The sequence below is a fragment of the Marmota flaviventris genome, chromosome 6 (assembly GCF_047511675.1).
Source record: "Marmota flaviventris isolate mMarFla1 chromosome 6, mMarFla1.hap1, whole genome shotgun sequence".
NCBI lineage: Eukaryota > Metazoa > Chordata > Mammalia > Rodentia > Sciuridae > Marmota > Marmota flaviventris.
In genome coordinates, this window is record NC_092503.1 from 53,882,725 (window position 1) to 53,898,708 (window position 15,984).

General features: G+C 37.9%; 1 protein-coding gene across 1 annotated transcript in view; it reads left to right on the forward strand.

Annotated features, from left to right (window-relative positions):
* Nucleotides 1-15,984, forward strand: part of Ak9 (adenylate kinase 9) — a 123,003-nt gene that overhangs the window by 105,060 nt on the left and 1,959 nt on the right. The window contains exons 29-38 of the mRNA XM_027928089.2: nt 1,038-1,247; nt 1,642-1,860; nt 3,254-3,467; nt 5,374-5,575; nt 8,099-8,245; nt 8,354-8,574; nt 11,193-11,389; nt 13,354-13,523; nt 13,937-14,035; nt 15,834-15,936. Of these exons, the coding sequence (XP_027783890.2) occupies nt 1,038-1,247; nt 1,642-1,860; nt 3,254-3,467; nt 5,374-5,575; nt 8,099-8,245; nt 8,354-8,574; nt 11,193-11,389; nt 13,354-13,523; nt 13,937-14,035; nt 15,834-15,936 (1,782 nt within the window). The remainder of the gene's footprint in view (nt 1-1,037; nt 1,248-1,641; nt 1,861-3,253; nt 3,468-5,373; nt 5,576-8,098; nt 8,246-8,353; nt 8,575-11,192; nt 11,390-13,353; nt 13,524-13,936; nt 14,036-15,833; nt 15,937-15,984) is intronic.

Here is a 15,984-nt window from a genome sequence, read left to right on the forward strand (position 1 = left end):
CCGCTGAGCCACAATCCCAGCTCCAAGAATAGAATGTTTCTTTTTTTAAAAAATTTCTATATTTATTTTTTAGTTGTAATTGGGCACAATACCTTATTTATTTCACTCTTTTGTTTTTACATAGTGCTGAGAATCAAATCTAGGGTCTCGCACGTGTGGGGCGAACGCTCTACCACTGAGCCACAACCCCCGTCCCTGAAATATGTTTCTTAATAAGGAATTGCATTCAGGAGTAGAGTCCTTGGTAACTGGGTGGGCAGAGGTTTGGGGAAGTGAGGTGTCACAATAACGCCCAAGATCAAGATAACTTCCTAGTTTCTGAGTGGAAGGCCATGCCTCAACTGAGACAAGGAATACTTGGGGAGTTTTCTTGGGAGTGGAGTCAACACAGGAAAATACATATTATGAGGTTCAGTTTTATGCCAAGGGAACCATAACTCTTAAAATCTGTATTCACAACTTAGTACCAAAATCCTGCCATGGTCTTCAATAATCATTCATGAATTAATCACATACCTCAAATGGAATATAGTCTCCTAAAAGGATAGTGACATTATTAATACAGTACTTTATTCCAAATGACTATAATAGCACAACAATGGCTATCATTTTCATACTTACCTTGTGCCACAGAGTTTTCTAAGGACTGTCTGTGTACTAACTCATTTAATGTTTCCTAAAACCCTGTAAGGTAGGTACTTTCACTATTCTGTTTTCATATAAGGAAACTGATCTTATTCTAGTTAATGCATTTTTAATACTCTTTGACTGCATTAAATATTCTTCCTGAAGACCATCAAAAACATGTAACATTCTGACAACCATGGACACAAATAATATTAATTATTTTATCTCTTTATTTACTTATGGGGTCTCTAAGGTATCAGAGTCTTCAAGGTATTAAATTTCTGGATGCCAACGAATGTTGTCATAGAATACCAACTAATATCAAGTTATTATAAAGTACTCTAGATGGTTTAGTGGTGTCATTTGGCACATATTTTACATGTATAGTAAAAGAGTATTTTCTTCCTTAGGGTGGATTTAGAGAAGATGAAGAAGTTAGCGAGGAAGAGCCTGATGATGATGAAGATGATATTGAAAACATCCTCGAAGAAGAGTTTCCAAAAGATGAAGAAGAAATGAGCGAGGAAGATGAAGAACAGGAAATTGATGCAATTGACCGCCTGAGAAGTGAACTGGGAGAAAAATTTGAAACAGAAATGAGTAATTTACAAATGATACAGGTTCTGACTTTTCCTTCATTGTTTCATAATGCAAAAAAGTAGCATTTGAGAATGAAACAAAATCAATTTGGTTTACGCCTTATTTTTTTTTTATAACATTTCAAAAGAAGTATTTATTTTAGGGCTGTTTTCCCTTGTGTCAGTTAAGAATTCCCATTTAAGAATATGAAAACAAGTCCATAAATCAAGAGCAACATGAAGCTTTACAGGATCAAATTAAATTTAGCTGTCAACACACAGCTAATTTTGGAAGCTGAAAAAATATTTGTTTTCTCCCAGAATGAGTAACCATCAGGGTCTATGTGCTATGAGTAAATACCACCACAATGCTCATTACCTGTGACAACTGGTCTTTTGCCCACTAAACATGAGATTTTATTATTTTTCTCATCAGGATGAATTTGAGAAGTTTTTAATACCAATGATTCATATTAATGGAGCTCGGAAAATCCACATTGTACAATATGTATTGCATACAAAACTGAAGCCATTGGTGGAAAATCGTGAGAGCATTTTTGAGAAATGTTATCCAATATCCATACAGCTTTCCCAGAAAATGCTTACCTTTACCTACAAGTATATAAGTTCATTTGGTTATTGGGACCCTGTAAAGGTAATTTTAGCAAAAACATTCAAAAGCCATGTTTTTTCTTTCTTTTTTAAAAAATGTATAATATTCTTAACTTATTACAAAAATACTTGGGAATTTCAAATAAAATTATTTTTTTCATCTTTTTTATTATCAAATTGTAACATAGAGCAGGCACCCCTCCCCACCCTGAGTTTCTTCTTATCTGTAGCCATGAACTTCACTCTAGTTCAATAATGATGATGCTGACAATAATGTTGACCTGTGGCAACTGTCCTGGTATAGCGCTCAGGGAGAAATAATGTTACCATACCTACTCTGTCAAGTCCAGGAATGGCTCATCTGATGGCCATCTGATGCTATAAAAAGATATTTAAACCTAACTTGAATTAATTATGCAATCCTCATTCTCATCAATATGAAGATATAGAACTACTCTTCCCACTCCATTCCATACTCAGATTAGGCTGCCTTTCATGGAGATTTTTCCCTTTCATAACTGATGTTAATGTTTATGTGTGAAGGATTTCATCTGTACCAAATATGTGGAAGAGAACCTAATGGAATTTGCCTTGCCAGCATACTCCAAAAGATAATAACCCAGGAACCCACTTGTATTACTCTGCTCTGGCTGCCATGACAAATCACCACAGCCAGGACATCTTAAATGACAAAATGTATTTTCTCACAATTCTGGAGGCTGAAAATTCAACATCAAGGTGTTGATAGGCATGGTTTCCTTGAAGTCTTTCTGCTTGGCTTGCAGATGGCTGCCTTCTCAGTATCCATACATGGAGCTTCCTTGATTTGTGTTCCTGGTGTTTCTTCCTCTTCTAAAAGGACATTAGTTTTATCGGATTAGGGCCCTATCCTTGTGACCTCACTTAAACTTAATTGCCTCAACATATGAATTATCGGGGAGAGGGGACAATTAAATCCATAGCACCACTTAGGAATGGATCTGCACCCCTTGGCAGAAACAGTCAATATATACTAAAGATAATATAAAGGAAGTAGAACTATAATTTCATTAACTGATAGAAAATATTTCATTGATTGTATACAGGTATAAAATAATTTATACTTTTTACAGTTATTTTATATTAATATCTGATTATAGTTTTCTTAGTCCATAACAAAGATTCTTTCTTTTTATCTTTTTTTTTTTTTGTAGTACAAGGGGGGTGAACCCAGGGGTGCTCTACCACTAAATTACATTCCCTGGGCCTTTTATTTTTTATTATGCAGTAGGGGCTTGTTAAATGGTCAAGGCTGGCCTTCAACTTGAGAGTTGTTGGGATTATAGACGTGTACCCCCACAATTGCTCGCATCTTATTTTACAAAATTTTTTAATGTATTTGGAAGAAATGCTGTGTAAATTAATGCTAAGGACTTACAAATTCAATTGTTTTGCAGTTATATGAAGGAGAAATATTCAAGCCAGTTGAAAATTCAGAGAATCCACTTTATCCTGTAATCCATCGTCAGTATATTTACTTTTTATCTAGTAAGGAAACTAAAGATAAATTCATGAAGAACCCAATCAAATATATACGCCAGCCCAAACCTAAGCTTACTGTGCCTATTAGGATTGTAATTGTGGGGCCTCCAAAATCTGGGAAAACTACAGGTGAGCTTGTATATATATATATATATATCTTTGTTTTCCTCAAGCATGAAAAAATCTCCTGAAACACAATGCCAGCATACTCCAAAAGATAGTAACCCAGGAATCCACTTGACTCAGAAACCATCAAAATTGACTCAGAAAGAGATTTAAAAAAAAAAAAAACTAAATAGATCAATAACCATCAGAAAAGTATGTTAGCTTTCTGTTTCTATAACAAAATACCTGAGATAATCAATTTATAGAGAAGAAAGTTTTATTTTGGCTCACAGTTTTGAAGGCTTTAGTCTATGGCCAGCTGGCCCCCATTGTTTTTGAGCCTATATTGAGGCAGCACAGCATGTCAGGGAGTGTTTAGCAGAGCAATACTGCTCACCTGATGACTAGGTCACAAAAAATAGAAAGGAAGAGACCAAGGTCACACAACCCTGTTCGAAGATACACTTTCCAACACCTAAAACCACCACAAAGCCCTACCTCTCTCCTCAGTGTCATGGGCTGGGGACCAAGCCTTCAACATTGGGCCTTTTTGGCATACAAACTCAACTTACAGCAAGAAGGCAGTCAGAACTATAACTTGACTTAAAAACAGCTAGGACCAAATGGCTTAGAGAAAAATCATATCAATCTGTAGTTTAAAAAATGCAAATTCATTATCTTAATCATTGCTAAAAAGCTGCATTTCTATTGTGTTTGAATTTTGTATAATTTTGAACTGTAGCTTTTGTTGTTTGTTGTTTCTGTTTTAAGGCAGTAAGTTCAAAAACTAATTGGTGTACTGTTTCCAAATGACATGGCAAAAATATGAACAGTAGCCACAATGAGAATAGAATAGAAAGTACAGATATAGGACATATTTCAAAGAAAAAAGTTACAAGGTCTCAGCGGCTGACTGAAGAGGTCAAAAATTAATTTGTCACCATGAATAGTAATGGATAGTTATGTGTTCCAGCTTTTCAAATGAAAAGTTCACTTGCCCATTTAAACTTCTTAATACAACAAGGGTCATATTCTTAAAATTCATAAAGATAATGGGTTTTCCCAAGGACAGAAAAACTTTGACATCCAAAATAAAATCCCACATCCAGAGCAAACGTAACTCCATTTTGCTGAAATGGAGGTTAATTTGTGAATAAGATGTCAATTTTTAAAGCTTAATTATTTTTAGAACTTTAAAAAAATAGGTCTGGTACCAGCATTTGTGGTGAAACTGAGATTGCTCTGTGGCTCTCACAGGGGCTTTCCTTTTGGGTGGCCCTGATAGTTGATTTGTTCAGCTATTCCATCAGATGAGTAGAATGGACATTAGAATTTCAATATCCATTCCATCTACCCAATAAAATTGTTGAAAATATCCAATAAGGCTACAGAAGGAAAAAACAAAAACTGCCTCATAAGCCATAAGTCACTATAAAAATGTCAGGTGTACCATTACAATTTTTAAAAAATTATTTCCTAGAGGATTAACTGAGACCTAGTTGTATAAGGTATGCTATCCTGATTGTAACATGGAATTCGGTGATAGGCAGATAGGAGAATGGTACCATCCAGTGAATCAGGAGTGTTACATTGTTATTTTTGACATGGTCCCAAATATTAAGAATATACATAGGAATTATTGCAGTGCTCTCAAAAATTTTGCTACTTCATGCAGCTAGAAGAAGATGGGTTTGGTTATGGAAAATCCTCCAAGACACATGGACTCATTAATCAACTTCATCAGTCACAAACCTGAATAACTTGTCTTTGACAATTATTATTTCAGTAAAATGTGGCAATTTTAATTTTCAGATTTTCTTTGAGGAGTATGAAGATTAGTTGGGTATTGATATCATTAACCGGAGTCTGAAAGTAAGGTTAACTGATAAATGTGTGAAGTGAAATAAGTTTAATATTTCATATTTTTCAGTGGCCAAAAAACTCGCAAGTGATTATGGCTTAAAACATTTGTCAATAGGAGATGCTTTGCGTACTATATTGAACAATCATGCAGAAACAGAGCTGGGATTGATGTTAAATTGGCATCTCCATAAAGGAATGGTAGCACCTGATGAACTGGCCATCCAAGCCTTAGACCTTGCTCTGATGGACAGTGTGTGCAATACTTCAGGGTAAGAAAGTAGGATGGGAGGAAGGGCCATCAAGAAATTGCTCACTAGCAGTTTAAAAGCACTTATCTTAAAGAGAGTTTAAAGCTATCATATAGGTTACAATGTACTTCTCAAACTTGGAGCAATAATATAGTTACATATTTTAAATTCCCTCAAAGTGAGACTCAACTTGAATGCTCACTTGCCAATTAGCAGGCAGGCCACTTCATCCCTGCAGAACCTCCGAGTTGTACAAAGGCTTACACTGTCCACAGAGGAGACCCATGTGACTTCTACACCCTGAAAGTGCTTCTCACTGCCCCATGGAATTTTGGAAGTGCGGCCCTCCCTGTCTCAGATGGTGCTGATCCCGAGACAAGGTTAAAGATGAATTTGATGCCATGAATAGTAAAGGATAGTTTCATGTTCCAGTCTTCAGATGAAGAGTTTGTTTGTTCACTTAAACTTCTTAATGTGACATGTCATAATCTAAATGTTTATAAAGATAATGGGTTTTCCCAAGGACAACAGAACTTTGACTTCCAAAATAAAATCCCACATCCAGAGCAAAGGTAACCTCCATTTTGCTGAAATGTTGGTTAATTTCTGAACAAGATGTCAAATTTTCAAAGCTTAATTATTTTTAGTTCTGTCTGACACACTGCCTACCCAGGCAGCAGTGCGCCTCACTTAATGCTGTGTCTGGACAAGAGAGCTACGTGCTTGAGCTGTCTGGCCCACTCTCCTCCAGCACAGTCACTGCCACACCCAGGGAGTAAAAACTCTACTCCAGAAGCCTAAGGCCCCGTCCTTGAGCCTAGGTCATGACCTGGTTGTTGTGTGTTCTAAGCCTCTTGGCCCTTCCTTGCCAATGGTCCTGGTCAAGACTTTGAACAGTTCTGATTTCAGTTTTGGGGGAGCATATTCTGGAGTGCCACACTTTTCTCCCAGAACAGGCCCTTTGGAATAAGAAGAAACATGTCCAATTGAGTTACCTCCTCCCTTGTGTCCAGCTTTGCATAGGAGGGACTTTGGTAAGGGCAACTCTGGTTGAGTCATAAAGGTTTTATTTCACCTCAATCCCAGGACAAAGGCTGCTCATTCACCCTGGATTTCCCTAATCCTGAAGGCCACTCAAGTGGCCTTCATAGGACAAAGAAGTCGAGATATTCTCTAAAAACAAAAAGCAACCTTTTCTCTCATAGTAGCCCAGCCGTGTTCATTTACATGCTGTTTACCATGAAACTTAGACTGTATACTAGAGACTTCTCTAGAAAGCTCTGGGGGAGCACATTCTGTGACTAAGGCTAGATAGACCCTGATAGATGACAGAGCTGCCTAACTTAGAAAGTCACTCCTCACATAATTTATGGACAGTTTTATTCCTCTCAGTTTGATAATGAAAATCATTCCATTATCTCAAGACTGTTGGACTAACAAATTCCCTTCAGCCTTTCTGTTCAGAGGCACGCATGATGAATCCTGACGGAATGATTCCTACCCAGATATCATTAGGCTCCTCTTGCCAACTCTGCATCTCCCCTTCTGTATCACAGCCTCTTCACAGAATATACACACACACACACAAAAAAAAAAAAAAAAAAACTGTCTCTCTCCTCCCAGAACATCTATTTACTGAGCATCTAATTTGTGCCAGGCCCTATTCTAGTACATGCATGCTCTTTTAAAAGGCTGAACATCATTTCCTCTGTTTTACTAAAAACTGAAGCTCAGAGAGCTTAAACCAGGTTTCAAATCTGGGTCTATGTTCTTTCTGCTGCTCATGCTTACACTAATAGCACAACTGGAGCACTGTGTTTAAAATATTCTGTTATCTCTTAAATTCTGCCAAAACCTAGTTCTTCAATGCTAAGTGTCTGCATACAGACCTCTTTCCTACCTCTGCCTTCCCAGCTGTGTCCCTGTGTGTACTGCCCACCTCCTGGCTCCTGGGCTGACTGAGGTTTAGGGTATAGAAATGAAGAAGATAAAGCACAAGAGGATAAACTGGCTCCCTTGTCTGTCTAAACTGGGGAGCTATCAGAGTTCATCACTCCCAAATACGTGTATTTTAAGTTTGACACTAAGTATCCAAAATACTTATTTTCTCATTTTTGACTCATTCGAATGCCTTTTAAATTGTGAATGTATTTCACAAGTTGATCTGTTGTTTTAAACATAGAGACTTATAAATGCAAATTCTGATATCACCTTCACCCATTCCTATTACTAAATTATACCATATTATTTCTATGTTGCTTAAGAAAGCTAAAATTTCATCCTCCATATATTCCTTTCCCCTCTCTGCTTCATCCAGTCAATGAGTAAATTGTATGTATTTCTGCCTATCATCTCAAATTAAACCACTTCTTTCTGTCTCCTATGCTAACATTCTGGTCTAAGACATTATTGTCAAATACCTAGATAAACTGAGTTACATAAGGAAAAGCCTAGGGTCAGTCCTGAAAAGATGGACTTGTTCTGGAAGGCAGCACAAGAAAAAAGAAACGCAGAATTTTTATTTTCATGTTTCTCTGTGTTAAGCGTTGTCATCGATGGGTACCCTGTAACTGCGTATCAGATGAATCTCTTGGAAACCAACTCCATCATTCCCATGATCATCTTTGAGTTGGACGTGCCTTCCAAGGAGATCTTCAAAAGATTGTTCCTGGAAAAAAAAAGTGAACAAAAGTAATGTACACGATTTAAAAACAATGACAAAGAAATGAATTTTAGTCACTGAGAGGAAAAAAATTGTTTTTAACAGCTTTTTCCATTCCTTCTCTGTTTCTCTATTAGTTTGCCTTATCCATTGCACAACAGTGCTCAGATTATAGCTGTCAAGAATGCAAAGTACCGTAAAAATATTGGTGAGATTAGGCAATATTATCAAGAACAGCATCAGAACTGGTATGTGATTGACGGACTTCACAGTAAGTGGTGGGTGTGGAATGAAGTCACTAAGAAAATTTGCATGATAAACAAACACATGCAGACATACCTGGAAAGAATACGAGAAGGTAAGAAAGTATTTTAAAATGTAAAATAAAGTATGAATATAAAGTTTAAACATATCTGACCCATATTACCACAATTTATTAAATTTGAACATTTGTCCCAACAATCCTAAGCAGTATTTTAAGTATATAGTACTATTCAATTGTTGTAGTGCTATGGTCTGAGATTTTATGTCCTCCAGAAATTCATATGTTGAAATTCAATCCCCAATGCAATAGATTTAGGAGGTGGGGACTTTAAGAAGGGATTAGGTCATGAGGTCTCTAGGTCTCTGTCCTCATGAATGGGATTACTGCCCTTATTATGAAGGCTTGAGGGAAACTCTTTACCCCTTCTTCTATGTGAGGATGCAGCAAGAAAGTGCCAGATGCCAAGTCTTCTGGCACCTTGATCTTGAACTTCCCCACCTGGAACTATGAGCAATAAATTCCTGTTGTTTATCAGTTATCCAGTCTAAGGCATTTGGTAAGTGGCCCAAATGGACTAAAATATGTGGGGATATCTATTTTTTTTCTAAAAAATGACTGCTGCTACTCAAACTATCACTTGTTAATTTATTTTTTCTTCTTACTTGACACATAATAATAATATTTGTGGGGTACAGTGTGATAATCAGTACAGGTACACATGTGTAATGGTCAAATCGGATCATTTAGATTTCAGCCCTTTTTTAGTTAGTGTTTGCATCACTGTAACCGAAGCACCGAACAAGAACAACTTACAGGAGGAAAAGTTTATTTGGGGCTCATGGTGTCAGAGGCCTCAGTCCATAGATGACTGACTCCATTACTCTGGGCCAAAATGAGGCAGCACATGATGAGGGAAGAGCCCAGCAGAGGAAAACTCTCTACTCAGGTCAGGGTCAGGAAAGAGAGAGACAGAGAGAAGAGGCCTCAAGAAGAACAACCCTTCCAGGGAAGGTCCCCAGTGACCCACCTCCTCCAGCTGCACTGCACTTGCCCACAGTTACCACCCAGTCAGTCCATTCAGACCACATGGACTGGTCAGGTCACAGGTCTCATAATTCAATCATGTTACCTCTGAATATTTCTGCATTAACAGGAGCTTGGGGGAACACCTCACACCTAAACCATAACACATCTCCTTATCATTTCTCTGTGTTTGATGCCTTCAAACTCCTCTCTTCCAGTTCTTCGTAAATTATGTTAAGTTGTAAACGTAAGTCACCCTGCTATGCTGTAGAACACTACAGCTTATTCCTCCACTCTAACTCTATTTTGGTACCCTCTGTCTCCCTTATATCCTCCTCTTCCTAGCCTCTAGTAATCACTGTTCTATTCTTCTTTTCTAAGATTAATATGTGATATTTATCTTTACATGTCTGGCTTATTTCACTTGACATAGTGTCCTCTAGCTCCATAATTTTGCTGCAAATGACAGGATTTCATCCTTTTTAAAAAATTTTTTTTATTTTATTTTTAGAGAATTTTAATATTTTTTTTTTTTAGTTTTTGGCAGATACAACATCTTTGTTTATATGTGGTGCTGAGGATAAAACCTGGGCTGCACGCATGCCAGGCGAGCGCGCTACCGCTTGAGCCACATCCCCAGCCCGGATTTCATCCTTTTTAATGAATAAAAGGACTACTTTAAAATATATTGGCATCAAATTCACTCATTTAACTAAGATGTATAAAAAAACAATTTAATTTTCTGTAACATCTCATATTGCTTTGGAGTCCCTGCTCTAATGGAAGAAAACTCTTAAACATATTCATTAAAGGACCTTAGACTCTTTCTTTTTTCTTTTTTTAATTTTTTTATTAGTTGCTCAAAACAAGACTCTTTCTTTCTAAAACATCCTCTTTAGGGTAAACCCAATCCCTTTTGGATATATGTTTCTTCTCTTCCCTAGGATGGCATCTGGAACAATGAGAAATTAGTGTCAGTAATATCATGTCAACAACCTATTTGCATTTCCTGAAATCTATCCCATAGAAATTTTTTAAATATATAGCAAATATATATATATATATATATATATATATATATATATATATATGTTTATATATACACACATACATTTACATATATATACCCATACACACACATTCCAGTTTTTACACACATAAATAATTATGTAGGCTTATATAAATATTATTCATAATATATAGTTTATAATAGCTAAAAACTAAAACAGAACACTTATCAATAGATAAATAGTTAAGTAAACTATATGTATATTTATATAGTGAAGTACTGTGTATCAATTCAAAAAATTAGATAAATCATATAAACCAATATAGAAAGATATCAAAGACCATGACTAACTGATAAAAACAAGTTGCAGAATAATATTTTAGGGCACAGTGACATAAGCACACTAGATGCAAAAATATGCATATATGCAAATATATAGAAAAAAGACTAAAAGGATATAAAACTAAGAATGATTACCTCTCGGGAAGGGTGTTAGTTTGAGATGTTGGAGGTATGAATAGTAACTTTGACTTTTTACTTTATCATTTGGAATTTTTAAATGTGTGGTATTTTTGTATAGTGCTGTGTAATTGAAATTATTTTATTTTTTTAAAAAATCTTTGTTTCATATGAAAATATATAATAATAATAATAATAATAGTTAATGTATTAATAATAGGGAAAGCTGCCCTCATCGACAAGTTGTGTATCACACCTCAAGAACTGATTTCTCGCCTGGGAGAATTTGGACAGTTCTGCCCTGTCAGCCTGGCAGAATCATATGAATTATGTGACTGCTCTGTAACTGACTCCTTGGAATTTGCAGCAGAGTTCAGAGGTCACTATTATAAAATGAGTTCCCAGGAAAAACTAAATGTAAGTTTTTTTTTCCTAAATCCAAATACTTACCAAGGATAGAAAGTACCTTATCTTGGAATTCATCAAAGAGCAAGGGGTGGCCACTCCTGGAAACCCCCAGAAACTTGGGACCAGAAGCCCCATTATTGGAATCTGTGTCTCTGAAACCAGTGATCAGTCCTGAGAGCAAATCTCAGGACATATTTTGAAATAGCAGAAGCCCTGGGGCAGTGATGGGCCCTTGGCCTTAGCCAGCTATCAGATAGGGAGAGCAGATGATTAGCCTCACCAATATAGAGGGTGCTGAGCATAGAGGGCTCAACTCATAGGTGGGCATCCAGGAGATTCATCTCCAAAGGCTGCAAAGTAAAGAAAAGAGTCAATAGAGGCTTGGTGCGGTGGTACACACCTGTGCTCCCAGCAACTAAGGAGGATTGCAAGTTTGAGGCCAACCCCAGCAACTTAGCAAGGCTCTAAGAAAATTGATGAGATCCTGTCTCAAAATAGAAAATAAAAAGGACTGGGGATATAGCTCAGTGCAAAAGTGAGCCTGGGTTAACTCCCAAGGACCAAAAAAAGTCAATAGAAATGAAACAACAGGTGACATATGTCTACTATGTACTACTATGTACTGTACTTTTAAAAAAAGTGTATGTGGTTCTTTGTTTTGTTTTTGTTTTAGCAGTACTGGGATCAAACCCAGGGCCTCATGTATGCTTGAAGAATACTTACCACTGAGCTATGTTCCCAACCCTTAAAATTTTTTCTGTACCCCCACATACTTCATACAGTTTTCCCTCAGTAGAGATTGGTTCCAGTACACCTCCAAACAAAGATACAAAAATCCATGAAAGTCAAGTCCCTTATACAAAATGGCATAGTATTGCATATAACCTACACACACCTTCCCATATGCTTTATGTCATCTCTAGATTATTCATAATACCTAATACAATGTAAATGCCACATAACTAGTTGTTGTTCTGTTTTGTTTAGAGAATAATGACAGGGAAAGTCTGTACATGTTCACTATAGAACCAATGTTTCTTTCCTGAGTATTTTTTATCCCTGGTTGGTTGAACCCAAGGATTTAGGCCCGGCTGATAGAGAGGACCAGCTGTTTATGTCCATGGATATGGAAGGTCAACTGTACTTCTGGGTGTGTTTTTTTGTTTGTTTTTATAGCACTGGAGATTGAGGTCAGGCATGCTCTATCACCAAACTACATCCCCACCCCTTTTTAGTTTTTATTGGGGGATAAGTTGCCCAGACTGGTCTCCACCTTGTGATCTCCTGCCTCAGCCTCTCAAGTAGCCAGGATTATAGGCACGTGCCACCATGCCTGACTGTACTTTTGTTTAATGGAACAAAAATGAGGTTTTGTTCTGGAATTATAATATCCATAATTTGATGATATAAAATGGTTGGTAGTTGAAGGCAATAACGAAAACTGATCAGATGTCTCTGAACATTTTATTTTCCTCTGAAGAAGTAGAATTATTGTTATTTCTTTGTTGAGATATTCATTTCTTTTCTCTTTTTAAATAGTATTCCCAAAACTTAAAAAGTAGAAGTGACATTAGAGATCATGTATCTGGCCTACCCTGTCCATTTTACAGAGTAACTGACTCTAGAGAAGTTAATTCACCTTCCGAAGGGCATTACTCAACTAGTTAATTACACTGCAGGACAGGAAGACCGGCCAGCAGGTGATTCACACTGCCTGTCACATAGTTGAAGCTCAACAATTCATTTTTATATGAATGAATGAGGTGAGGAGAGACATGATCATTTGGGAGATTACCATATGGAACTTCCTACTGGAAAAGTTATTATAGTGTGGAGAACAGCTCTCAGGTGATTTGAAGGGCACAACATTGCAACTGAAAATGGAGAAAAGAACAGGAGAGCCTCCACAGATTTTTTACAGGTATACTGTAGCTGTTTTAAATGGTCTTGCTTCTGTAATCCTTTTTTAATAGAAATTTTTGGAGAACCCAGAATTGTACGTGACTCCCTTGGCACCTCATCCACTCCCACCTGCTGACAGGATTCCCAAAAGGCTGACGCTGTCAGAGCTAAAGAGTCGATTCCCCAGGTGTGCAGAACTCCAGGGCTACTGTCCGGTGACCTATCAGGATGGAAAACAAAGGCAAGTTCTCACCCTCAGAGAAGTATAGAAAGATGCCCCTATTCAGAATGAGTACTTCTTAGCAATCTTAAAGTTTTGATCAAAAGATCAGGCTGGTGCCGTGTCGCACGCCTGTAATCCCAGTGGCTCAGGAGGCTGAGGCAGGAGGATCATGAGTTCAAAGCCAGCCTCTGCAAAAACGAGGCACTAAGCAACTCAATGAGACCCTGTCTCTAAATTAAAAAACAAATTAGGGCTGGGAATGTGGCTCAGTGGCTGAGTGCCCCTAAGTTCAATCCCCAGAATGGCTGCTACTTTTTAATTGGGAAAATGTTCTGTTTCTTCCTTGGGCTGCATAAGTAGAAAAAGAAAACATTGACATTTTGTTTACACAGAAGGGTGTTTTTTATTTTGCTTTGGTTTTGATCTTTCAGATATGAAGCCCTCGTACCTGGTAATATTAATTACGCTGTAGAATACTGTGATCGTATATATATTTGTGAGAGTAAAGAAAAACTTGATAAATTCCTGAGGTGAGATTATTTACTAAGTCATAAATATTCACTGAATATTTTCTGTGTTCCATGCACCGTGCTGGGAAATGGAGGAGTAGAGAACAAGAACTAACCTTGCTGTCCCAAATCCTGAGGCTTCTGGTAAAATAGACTTCAAGTACCTGATAACAACAGCCTGTGATGGGGCCCAAGGGTGGGAAGCACCTGGAGTTCTGGGATCGAAACATGAAGCCCAAAGGCACAACTGAATTGTTTAAATGAGGACTGAGAATGGGCTAGATAAAGGGACAAAAGGACAAGTTCCAAGCAGAGGGACCTACAACCAATCTGGCCCTGGGGATCAGGCAACTGCAGAAATTCAGTTGACATCCATGTGATGTGGAGAGGGAGAGAGACAGAAGTAAGGCTGGAGGAGGTGAGCAGGGCCAGAGTGCAGAGGGTAAATAAAACCACCATACAGCACTTGGACTTGACCCTAAGGAGAGTATAAATATACTGTCTGGTGTTAAGGTAGGTCAGTGTTAGAATCAGATTTGTTCCAGAGGGAGACCACTATGGAGTGTTGAGTTTGTGTTAGAGGCAGGAATACCAGTTAGGAGGCTGATAGTGTAGTCCTGTCCAAAATACTATGATATAGCCTCAGCAGGCTTGGGACCACACTCTGCTAAACACCCACACAGCAGTGTCAGAAGAATTTACATGGGAGACTGAAAAAGAAGAACCCCATAAAAAGAACCGCAGAGAGATGAAAGGAGAGCAGGATAGGAGGCTGTGGGGAGGTGGAGGGAAAGACAGAAAGTCTGTGGGACGGAATGGCCAACGGGTTTAAATGCTGCTGGGAGGTCAAGTTATACAAGGACTGAAATGCCTGTGAGATTCTGGTCATCCCAGGCCACTGGTGATCTTGGGAATAATGTTGATTAGAGTGAGATGAGGAGTAGAGTGGAAGAGAGATGAGAGGATTAGTACCTCCTGTAGTTCAGAGATTACAAACACAGATGTCCTCAGCAGACAGGAGGAAAAGGAGCAAAGGGAAGCCGGTTGCTTATGAAAGAGGACAAGTGGCAAGTGGTGGGAAGGGCTGCAAACTGGGCCCCACAGCCCCTGGCTAAAGGGGACAGCAGTTGCTCATGTACTACCAGACAGTTCTTGTTTCCACAGAAGTTGGAAATGAATTTTCTTTAAACTTTATGATTATTAAACATTCATGACTGCTTCGAATTTTTAAATAAAATGCCATGTAGATCCCATCACTTCTGTAGCTAGAACTCTTTTAGTTTGTGATCTCTAGGAAGACTCATTGTTTCAACCGTAGTAAGAAAATAGCTGTTAGGTGCTGGGAGCAGTATAAAGGACTGAAGGAGTGAAGTTGGATTTTCTTTAATAAAGAAATTATGAGTGTATTTAAATGCAGATATATGGGAATTCAATAAAGAAGGAGAGAGAAACTGCCATAGTAAGATACATGGGGGGAGAGGATGCAGTGGGGAACCAAGTGTGGCCAGGGACTGGTCTTAGATAGGAGGTCTGCCAGGAAAGAGGACCATATGTGTGGCTTTGCTTGAGCAGCCGATGGAGGATGGCTTCCATCCAGATGGCTTCCTTCCTGTACATCACATGGCATCTGCCTGAGGGATAGAAGGAGGTACTTAGGAAATCAAACTAGAGGAGAATAAAGAAAGTTTTATATAGTTGCTGTGAAAAATAAGACAAGGTGAACAGGGCTGGGATCCCAAATGAAGTATACGTCTATATTTCTGAATGTGCAGAATGAATATATTTATGAGCATCCATTTAATGAATTTTGTGTTTTTAGGTTTCCACTGAAATACTGGGATCAGAAGCTTCCACACAAACTACCTCCATTAAAGGAACCAATAAACCTTACTAGTCTCCCTTTGCCTGGCTATCTGGAACAGGTTTTGTTACATGATTTTTCTGTGATACACATTAGAAAAATACAATGG